The sequence below is a fragment of the Carlito syrichta genome, unplaced genomic scaffold (assembly GCF_000164805.1).
Source record: "Carlito syrichta isolate Samal-C Ts95f unplaced genomic scaffold, Tarsius_syrichta-2.0.1 Scaffold308670, whole genome shotgun sequence".
Taxonomy (NCBI): Eukaryota; Metazoa; Chordata; class Mammalia; order Primates; family Tarsiidae; genus Carlito; species Carlito syrichta.
Window position 1 is genome coordinate 636,974 of NW_007252766.1, and position 10,388 is coordinate 647,361.

The 10,388-nt window shown below is 42.2% G+C and overlaps 2 protein-coding genes across 3 annotated transcripts; one reads left to right on the forward strand and one right to left on the reverse strand.

Annotated features, from left to right (window-relative positions):
• Nucleotides 1–675: 675 nt before the first annotated feature.
• CUNH11orf1 (chromosome unknown C11orf1 homolog) lies at nt 676–5,325 on the reverse strand. 2 transcript variants are annotated; one of them, XM_008065594.2, is made up of 5 exons: nt 5,292–5,325; nt 4,214–4,224; nt 2,089–2,319; nt 1,500–1,566; nt 676–963 (listed from the first exon to the last, which is right to left on the reverse strand). In XM_008065594.2, exons 1-5 carry the CDS (start codon nt 5,323–5,325, stop codon nt 788–790), a joined length of 519 nt encoding a protein of 172 aa, XP_008063785.1. In that variant the 3' UTR covers nt 676–787. The 2 variants fall into 2 exon arrangements, with proteins under 2 accessions (XP_008063785.1, XP_021571968.1); XM_021716293.1 differs by lacking the exon at nt 4,214–4,224 and adding an exon at nt 3,398–3,531 and having other exon boundaries at nt 5,284–5,319.
• Nucleotides 5,326–5,426: 101 nt separating this feature from the next.
• On the forward strand, nt 5,427–9,651 carry FDXACB1 (ferredoxin-fold anticodon binding domain containing 1). Its single transcript, XM_008065588.2, has 5 exons — nt 5,427–5,925; nt 6,183–6,339; nt 7,272–7,475; nt 7,656–7,814; nt 8,170–9,651. Exons 1-5 carry the CDS (start codon nt 5,754–5,756, stop codon nt 9,350–9,352), a joined length of 1,875 nt encoding a protein of 624 aa, XP_008063779.1. The 5' UTR covers nt 5,427–5,753; the 3' UTR covers nt 9,353–9,651.
• The last annotated feature ends 737 nt before the right edge of the window (nt 9,652–10,388 follow it).

A 10,388-nucleotide genomic window follows, 5' to 3' on the forward strand; every position in this document is an offset into this window, starting at 1 on the left:
GATTAGTCATAAATTGTTGATGTTGGAGAATGGTGCATGGGAGTTCATTAGACTATTCTACTTTTATTTATATTTTAAATTCTCTATAATATTTTTTTAAAGTTATTTTTCTTTTTTTAGTCCCTAAGAAGGCATGTTCATTAAAGTCACAGACAACTTACCCTATATGTGATTACCTGGCTTATATCCAGAAAGTATCTAGCCAAACACAGCCTAAATTATGCTACATGTTGCAGTTTTGCCACTGAAAGAAAGAAGGGAAGCCGGGCTCGGTGGCTTAGCCTGTAATCCCGCGGCTTTGGGATGCTGAGGTGAGTGGATTGCCTGAGCTTGCAGGTTCGAGACCCGCCTGGGCAGTGAGACCTCATCTCTACAATAAATCAAAAAATCAGCCGGGCGTGGTAGCGCATGCCTGTAATTCTGGCTACTCGGAAGGCTGAGGCGGAAGGATCGCTGGAGCCCAGCAGGCAAGGCTGCGATGGGCGACCGAGTGAGACTCCAACTCAAAAAAAAAAAAAAGAAGGGAAGAGCAGCGTGGCAATAGATCTGAGAGAACTAATTTTTTAAAGGCCTTCAACAACATCCCTCATGTAGAACTAAGAGTAGATATAATTAACTTAAATTTGGCATTTAAATCTTGCTTAAAACAAAAAAAGGGGAATAAAGAATATTCTGTTTTTGCTTTATTTATTCAGAGAGTGAAATTGTTACAGTGAACTTTTCATTGTGCTTGGAACACGCTCTGGCCTACATTCTACTCTGGAAAAATGAAGTTTCTTATTATTTCTTATAATCCTTGACCTTGAAATTGGTCAATCTTAGGATCCCAAACACACACTGATGAATGCCCGATTTGAGGCTTTGAATAGCTACTCATGTAAGTTGACTTTTCTGTGCATTTATATCGAGGAGGATCTAGTTCGGGTTGATGTCCTGGAAACCAATGAGGCTCTCGCTTAAATCCTGAGGGAAGAAAAAAGAGAAGGAGAGGTAAATGGAAACTGTTAACAACATGGAGATTTTAAAAAATCTTACTCTTATTTCTGAGTGAACAGTGAGTCCTGTCAAACTTGAGAAAATGGAAAAATTGTTCACTCATTCACCTATTCACACAACCAGTTTACTTTTTTTTTTTGAGTTGGAGTCTCACTCCATCACCCAGGCTGGAGTGCAGTGGCACATTCATGGCCATCCTAGCATCAACCTGTGGGCTCAGGCGATCCTTCCACCTCAGCCTTTTAAGCAGCCAGAACTACAGGCGTGTGCTATCACACCCAGCTAATTTTTTACTTATTGTAGGGACGAGGTCTCGCCAAGTTTCCTGGGCTAGTCGTGAACCCACGGGCTCAGGCAATCCACTTGCCTCAGCCTCCCAAAGTGCTGGGATTACAGGCTAAGCCACCGAGTCTAGCTGTTTACTTTTATTTGAATTCCTTCTATGTGCCAGGTACTGAGTTTCACAGGTTCTGAAAAAGAATGAAAAAGAATAGTCCACGTACTATGGGTTGAAAGTGGCATTTTGTTGTTATAGCTTGTACCGTATGTAGTTTCAAAGTAGTGTTCAAACTGGAAAAAAAAAATAGATTAAGAATCTAGAAGTCAATGTCAAAAAAATAAAGGACAATATGACATGGACTCTAATGGGCTCTGTCATAGCTTAGATGGATTAGAGGTCTCTATGTAGTTGGTCTATATCCTAACTTTCATACTTCTTGTATGTTTGTTTGTTTAGGAGAGATTTAAGGGCAAGACTCAGATAAATGTCAAGTCTAGGTGGGCAAAGACCAGGGTAGAAGCTAGCCTGAGTCAAAAGATCTACATTTCTGTAGATTGACTGATAAAGTCCAAACAGAAGCAAGAGTATTATCCATCCTTTTGATACCCCTCAGATAATATAATATTTAATTAATTTGAGAGTAAAGTGGGATATGTGGTCTAGCTGAGGACTGTTCCCTTGTCCCAACCACTTCACTGAATAGAAGCCTGAGAGATCACCACAATGGAAGCTATTAGACTCCTGCCTCTCCTTGGCCACTAGTATTTTTTTTTTGCTAACAAAAGGAAAAAAAGAAGACAAAGTTAGATTACCTGGGAAGGCAAGGGTTTGGGTTGCACGATATTCCTTAGGTCATATCTTTCTTGGTTCCAGTTGCCCATAAGAGTACAGTTCGAATAGGAATTCTCATTAGTGGTGCATCTCCACCCATACTGGAAAAACTTGGACATATCATTCCAATCTGTCCACACCTCGCCATGGCCATCTGCATTAATGAGGCTCCCACAGTGTGGATTTGTGAGGAAATAGATGAGATTTTGTCTCTGGGAAGAGACCAGAATAGAAAAGTTTACTGCACAAACCAGAGAACCAAAAGGCAGCCCCTCCTACCCTTTGCTTTACGCAGTCAGTTATAACACAAGTCTACTAATGATCTAGGATTTTCTCCAGAATTAACTGTTGTAGTTCCATTTCTTTCTCTCCAGGTCCATGTACATCATCTATCTCCTCAATCAGCAGCAGTGGATAACTATACAGAAAAAATGTCCCCACTCCGAAAAGACAAGAAAACCTTCAGTATCCCCAACACTATATGAATAAGTAGCTAAATGTTTAGGTAATGTTAGGTAATTTTGAGACATCGGAGTTTAGGGACTATTTCTATAGTTAAAGAGAACATGAAGAAATGAGAATTCAATAACTCAATAATACAATAAATAACCAACAAATAATCATTTTCTTCCTTCTAGGCCCAGCTCCAGTGGTGCCTTCTCTCTCCTTTTATCTCACACATAACTTTATCTTCATATATTTCACTGCATCTATAACTTTCTACCACACATTAGAGTTCTTCAAGTCTATGTCCTATGTCCTCTACTGAATTGTATGCCCCTTGAGAACAGGATCTCTTTAAATTCATTATTGTATCCTATCCATCTGCCTGCCCTCCCAATCAATAGTGGTTTGTATATACCAGATGATCAATGTCTGATTTCATTGTTGTCGGTAAGGAATCAAAGAACCAATGATTTTTTGTTGTTGTTATTGGTCAAAAGATGAGCCCCAGTCAGGCTCAGTGGCTCAGCCTGTAATCCCAGCGCTCTGGGAGGCTGAGGTGAGTGGATTGCCTGAGCCTGTGGGTTTGAGACCTGCCTGGGCAACTTGGTGAGACCTCATCTCTACAATAAATAAAAAAATTAGCCGGGTGTGGTGGCACGTGTCTGTAGCTCCAGCTACTTGGAAGGCTGAGGCTGAAGGATCCCCGGAGCCCAGCAGGTCAAGGCTGCAGTGGCTGGGAGCAGCCACTGCACTCCAGTCTGGGCGACAGAGTGAGACTCCAACTCAAAAAAAAAAAAAAAAAAAAGATGAGTCTGGTCCCCAGGCTTAGGAGTAAGGTGATACCTTCCCAGAAGAAGAATAACTTGATGTTGTATAGGTTGGGTTGTCTGAAGATTTCATAGGAAAGTGACAGAAATCCTTCCTTAGCTGTTCCATGTTCTGTAAAAGAGATGTCACCAAACCTGGCCTTCCCAGTTCTCCGAGCAAAGAAAGCATTGTAAATCATCCAGATTACCATGTCTAAGTGGCCATGATTTGGGAGTCACCACTCATCTGCCTTTCCACAGGCAGAGACAAAGTTAATAATGTAGCATTAGAGGATGGCATCTCAGGTAACTGTCCTCACATCATCTGCCTTTGTGAAGACAGGTGCAAGCACTGATGTCACCAAACAGCCTGATGACTAGAGTAGCTGGTCCCACAAAGTCCAAAAGGTCTAGTACTCAGACTGAAGACCTAAGTGCCACTGTCTCTATGGTTGGAACGACAGACATCACCATCCCACCTGGTTGTCCACACCTGAAACCTGGGGTTTATCTTTAACTTGGACTTCTCTTTCAACATTCATCCAGTCACTAGGTTGTGTTGATTTCTGAATCAGTCTACTAACCTCCAACCCCACTGCCAAGTTCCAATTCAGATCACTCTCAGCCTTGTCTCCTATCTTATCTCCTTGACATCAGCCTTGTTCCTCTCCAATCATTTCTCCATAAGAAATTATAACTTTTGAAAATGAAAGTCTCATTGTGTCATTTTCCTATTTAAAAACGTTCAGTGGTTTTCCACTGTTCTCAGAATAAGGTTTAGCCTGTTACGTTGGCTTATAACACTCCCTAAGACCTGGCCCCTGCTTAATCTTCAGTCTCATCTGTTACACACTCTCACTAGAACTATGTTTCAGCCAGATTCAACTATTCTTTTTCTCCACTGAAAGGCCAAGATGGAGTCAATATAGCCAAAGAGCAGCCATTTTAACACTGCCTAGTTCTGTCATGTTTTTCTAGAAGTTCACTTTAATTTACCCTCTAGTCACTAGCCAAGGACAAAGCTGGTTTCTCAGCAGTAGCTATTGATAACTTACAACCCCTACCCAGTTTTTTTGTACTAATTAGCTTTTCTATTCCAAGTATTTGCATAAGAAACAACCTAATTAGCGCAGCCATGACCTTTGACACAGACCCCATCAACATGGCAAAAGTCATGTAACTAGCCCACCCATCTGCCTGCCTTCCATCACCTGACTTCAGTATCTGTGCTTCCTTGCTCCTTCGTGATGACCTGAAACAGACCATCACCCAATCACCTTAACGACCTAACCCCACCAAAGAGAAGGTTTAAAAGGCATTCAACTTCAAAAAGCAGGGGCTGTGGCTTTGCTTAACTGATCTGGCCATGTGGCTCTTTGAGCTATGATTGCCATGTTTTCTTTCTTAGCTTTGGCTCCCTCCCCTGCCTTGAGGAGGTGAATCTCCTCTCTCATTTACTTTTTAAATAAACTATTTTCCAATGTAATGTCTGTGCAATTCTTTGCATCTTCTGTGGGGCACCGGATCGCAGACCCTCCTATGGTCTGACCTAACATCCAACATGATTTTGTATATATTGGTTCTTCTGCCTCTTCACTTCTCTTGACCCAAGTAAGGTGTACTTTTCCCCCCTTACTTTCAACTGAAACCCACCGCCTCCAGGGACTCTCTCCACTTCGCCACCAAACTATGTGAGGCTCCCCTTCTGAGCCTTACACGACTAACACACGAACCACCCCACTAATAGCACATACCCCCACCATATCACGGTTGCCTCTTTTGTGTGTGCAGTCCCCACCAGATTACAGGCTCTCGTGACATCACAGGCCACATCTTATTCATCCTAACCACCCTCACAGTAGCCTGGCACATAAGTGGTACTCAATATTTCTCGAATGACTACAAGGTAGGAGAGTGAAGCACCTGGCGACATTTTGAGCAGCGGAGCCACTGGGGGGCAGCCATTTCGCATGAGTGGAAGGCAGTAACAAAAACCTTCCGTGTTGGGAACACGTACAACAGTCCAGGCTCTTCTGGGCCTCAGCTCCGCCCCTTTCCTTTCACTCAGAACTCGCCTCCCCGCTCTGCGCTAGTGACTGCTTGTGACCTCATGCCGGTGTGACGGGGTCCCTCAGGGCCATACTCGGCTTAAAAGGCACTTTGATCTTCCCGAGGGGGTGGGAGGGTGAGGGGACGGAGAGCGGGTGTCTCCCTTTTGCACTCATGGTTACAGTCCTCCCTGAGAGTCACAGCACCAGTTGGTCCAGACATCCTGTCGCTGTGCGTGCGTCATCAAACAGTGACGGGGAAGAGAAGGCGGGCAGAGACCCGCGAAGGAAGTGACGTAAGAAACGAGAGCCACGGGGAACGCGAGCGCGGAGCTCGCGGAGGCCATGGCTCCTCTGCGCCTCCTTTTGGTTGGGGAGGGGAATTTCTCCTTCGCCGCCGCTCTGAGCGAGACTCTGGATCCAGGCACCTGTCTCACCGCCACCTGCCTCCGGCGCCCGGCCGACTTGGCCCGGGATCCGGTAACCCGGGAGAACCTGCAGCGCCTGCGCGAGCGAGGTAGCGGGGCCGGCCCCTCCGTGAAGCCCCGCCCAGCTGCCGGCGTGTCCCAAAGTGGAGAGGGTGGGGGCGTGGACCTCTAATCCACGTGGGAATTACGCCTGATCGTCCCAGGGATCTTCACCAGAAGCCTGCTGTGTTCCTAGACTTGGGCCGGTTTGCATGGTTCGGGTTAGGAAAAGTTTTGTTGTTGGTTTCATGTCTTAAGACATCCAACCTCCTGTCTATATTTCCCGCTTCCAAACTATCGTTGCCAGGTGCCGAGGTCCGTTTCGGTGTGGACTGCACCCAGCTGGCAAATGCCTTCGAACTGCACGACAGGACTTTTGATCGCATTTATTTCAACTTTCCGCACTGTGGACGCAAAGCTGGAGTAGCTAGGAACAGAGAACTGCTTGCCAAGTTTTTCCAGAGGTGAGGAAAGACGAGTCCTCACAAGTAAAATAAAGTTTAGGATGTCTATAACATAGTTAACTGAACTTAAACATTATAGTTGGGGAAATAAGGCAGACGTATGACCGTTACTGTGGTATGTTTAGAAGAGAATATAAAGCCCCAAAGGAACCCACAGTCTAGTTGGAAAGACAGGTATATAACCCTCAATGCTAACTAAAAGCACAAATAATGTGCTCTTGAGTGTGTAAAGGGAGGATAATTTCTTTTTGATAATGCAAAAATGATGAGAGCCAGTATAGTCTGATGACTAAGAGCATGGACTTGGGAGCCACACTGTCTGGTTTCAAATCCTGGCTCACTACTTAACAGTTGTTAGGTTTTAGGCAAACTTAATCTTTATGTGCTTCTGTTTCCTCATTTGTAAACTGAGGATATTAACAACTAACTGCCTCGTTGAAATTATTGTGAACTTAAAACAGTACCCTACATTATTATACTAAAATACATGAGATGTCACGTGGCTCATAACTGTCAAGAAAGTTCACAAAGGCAGTATTTTAAGCTAACATTTGAAGTATAGAATTTGAATTGGCAGGAATGCAGTGAAAATAACTTTCCGAATGGGGAGAAACAGCCTAAACGGTGAATTGTGTATAAACTTTGCAGACATTGAGCTTTCTGTGACATATAGATGAACACAGATGCAAGGCAGACCCTGATCAGTCGCTAGTGTCAGTGGGTTGAACATTTAATTTGCATTCTTATTTACTTCCAGTTACTTTCTTTGCAATGTTGAGGTCTAATAGATCTTCACTATAGGTATGATTGGATTTCGTTATTTCACAGCTAGGTAAATATTCGTTATTTTTAAACTAGGTAAATATTGCTAACTCCTGCAGCAATTTCTACTTGTTTTTAATAAGTAGCTGGTATTTTTGTTCCCCTATTAGCTGTGCAGATGTTCTTGCAAAGGAAGGAGAAGTTCATGTGGCATTGTGTAGAGGACAAGGTGGTACTCCTGCTGATAAACCCCAAAGAGAATGGCACAACAGTTGGCAAGTGGTTGCCATGGCAGCTCTGGGGGGGCTCATTTTAAGTGATGTGCATCTCTTCTGCTGTGAGGCTGTGCCTGGGTACAAATGCACTGGGTATAGGTAAGTAATAACAGAGACCTAAGCCTTTTCCTTTTTAGTCTTTCTCACTACTGATAAAAAAGATTTTAAAAAACTTATAGATAGACTCGTAGGCCCTGCCAATTAATTACTGATTCAGTTTCTAGAAATATTTGCTTTCTTTAATAATTAAACACTTCATATTGGTGTCTGTTTTGCCAGGAGTCAAGATAAGTCCTTTCATGTGGAAGGTGCTTTGAACCATATCTTCACCCAGAGCTTACCCCTTGAAGGTTCTCAACCTAGAATCTTCAGGATCAAATTGGGTGACAAGTGGTTTTCCTTTCCAGAACCAGAAGCACTTGTAGGGAAGTTGAACAGGTAACCTGTTTTTTTGCCTGAAATCACTTCTATTTTCAGCTGTATCCTGATTGTCTTGATGGCAACCATATATTGAATGAATGGTACATAAGTTGGTAGTGATGTTGATGCTGTAATTACTTATCAGTTTGGCCTCCTCAAACCTCTTTAGAATTAAAAATTGTCAATTTTTGAGATATTGTAGGGATGGTGGCTGCCAGAGAAATACACATAATATTTCTCCTTGTGGTGGATGATTTGTTTCTTTTCAAGATCAACTTAAGGATAATTCTTTTCTATCTAGTTATTTGTATTTTAAATTCTAGCTACATTATAATTATTTTAAGTTAGAAACTTTTTGTGTTTGTTTACACAGAGGTTTCTTGGAAGCACCTTCATGTCATCCTGTCAAAACCATAAATGAGAAACTCATTGCTGAATTGAGCAAAGCTTTCCCTCTAAAAATGCTGAAATATTCTTCCCCTTTGCTGCCACAGGAAGGCACCAGTGTTCTGCCTTTCTGGAACTGTGACATTCTATCGTCTGCCTTTTGGATTAGTCTCCGTGAAGATAACTCGAATTCTGAATCCTTGACTGGTGGAACAAAACAAGATATGGAGAGCTTTCTAGTGTCATTTTCAGAGCTTAGCCTTCCCAAACGTCCTGGAAAAGATGATAAGGAAGAAGCTCATGAAGGAATCTGTGGCCGGACCAAGGTCTACCTTAGACCTTCCCTCCTAGTTCATGTTCAGGCTATCATCCAGGCACCAGACTTCCTCTCAGATTCTCTGCACATCCTTAGTGGACCTGTCTTTCAAAAGTGCCACATTTTGCCTTTTACAATGCCAGCATTTCATGAAACTTTATTTATCCTTGGATTTAATCAAAATTTGAAGGATAACTGTCTTCAGTCACTGTTGGATCATATGAAGGGCATTCTAGATAGCCTTCTGACCCAAACATTGCCGGAGGGCTCTAAGCTGAGCAGACCAGTGGAATTTGTTCTTCAGCCAAATGGAAAAGATTATATGATTCGTGTGAAGGCTCATAATTTTGGCTCACATTGTGCCAAGGATTTAATTATTGGATCTGTCACCACATTTGGCATAAATATTATACATAAAGATCAATGTTTTGTGTTTGTGTCTATGAACTTGGACTTATTAGCCATGCTTATCTGGGATATCTCTGACTGGAGAATGTTATGGACCTTTGATAACCGTTTCCTGAAAAATTTTGTCCCTGGGAAAATAGAACTGTTTAAAAGTTATTCTCTGTATCCTCCATGCTATGTGCATGATATTAGTTTTTGGTTAGATGAGAAGAAAGGATTTGATGAACTTGAGTTTCATACTGTGGCCCGAGCAATATCCCAGGACACTGTTATATCCATACAATTTCTTAGTCGTTTTCAGCATCCAAAGACTGAACAGGTCAGTCTCTGCTATAGATTGACCTACCAGGCCTGTGACAAGGCCCTCACCCAGCAGCAGGTAGCATCAATGCAGTCCCAGTTTAGGAAGGAGATTCAACAACGACTACATGTTACACCTCGGTAGCTTAGTACATTCTTTTCTACAGTGTGATCCTTCATTGATGTGGGTGTGGATGAAATTGACCAACTTGCAACCAGTAGTTCTTTGGGGACTGTGTTGTTTTGGGAAATCTTTTACTTTGTGACCAGAGCCAGTATTGGTTGACCTAAAGACACCTTGATTATGTCATAAACTTTTAGAATATAGTGATTAGTGATGTTTGGAGTTGTGCAGTATTTTGGTTCTGAGTAATGACTAAGACAGTAAATAAAACAGCAGCCTATACTTTAAATGCTCTGTTGCTGAAGAGGTGACAGAACTTAGGTGCCTCATCACATATAAATATGTTTTTCATCTTCCCTTAACTGTACTGTATTGATTCCTTAAATCAAAATACAAGCATAGGTTTTGGAGTTAGACCAGCATTTCTTAGCTTGGTAAATTGCAACTACTCCATATTAGCACTGATATCATCATCATCATAATTTTTATACTGTGGTTGCTGCTGTTAAAGTCATGGAACTATTAAGTGTCAGATTTAGGATTAGCATTTGAGTCTGTCAGATTCTAAAGCCCGTGTTCTTTCTGCTACTTTATTTTTCCTTCCCTAATCTTCAACAGTAATCACTCAACTGTGATTAACCTTAAACTTTACCCCCTTAGATTTTTGGGCCTCTGTTATATCTGAGGGACACTGGAAAATTAGCTAAGCCCAGGGCTCTGCAGAATGGGTCACTCTAATGTGAATGAATGTATGCTTTTGTTAATAGTTAAGCTCCACCGTTTGGAATTATATTGTAAACTCTGGTATAGAAATAACTGTCCATTATTGGAGAAAAGCACATGGAAAGGCAAGAATGAAATTAAAGAGACAAATATAGAAGGTTATTGCAGTAATGCACATGAGATTATGACATGGACTAGGGTGGTAAGAAGTTGTCAGATTGGATAATATTTAGAAGGATTGCTAATGAATTAAATGGATATGTGTGGGTGATAGTGGTGTGGGGTTATAGAAATAAAGGAATCAAGCAGCACTTCTAGTTTTTTGACTTGAGTA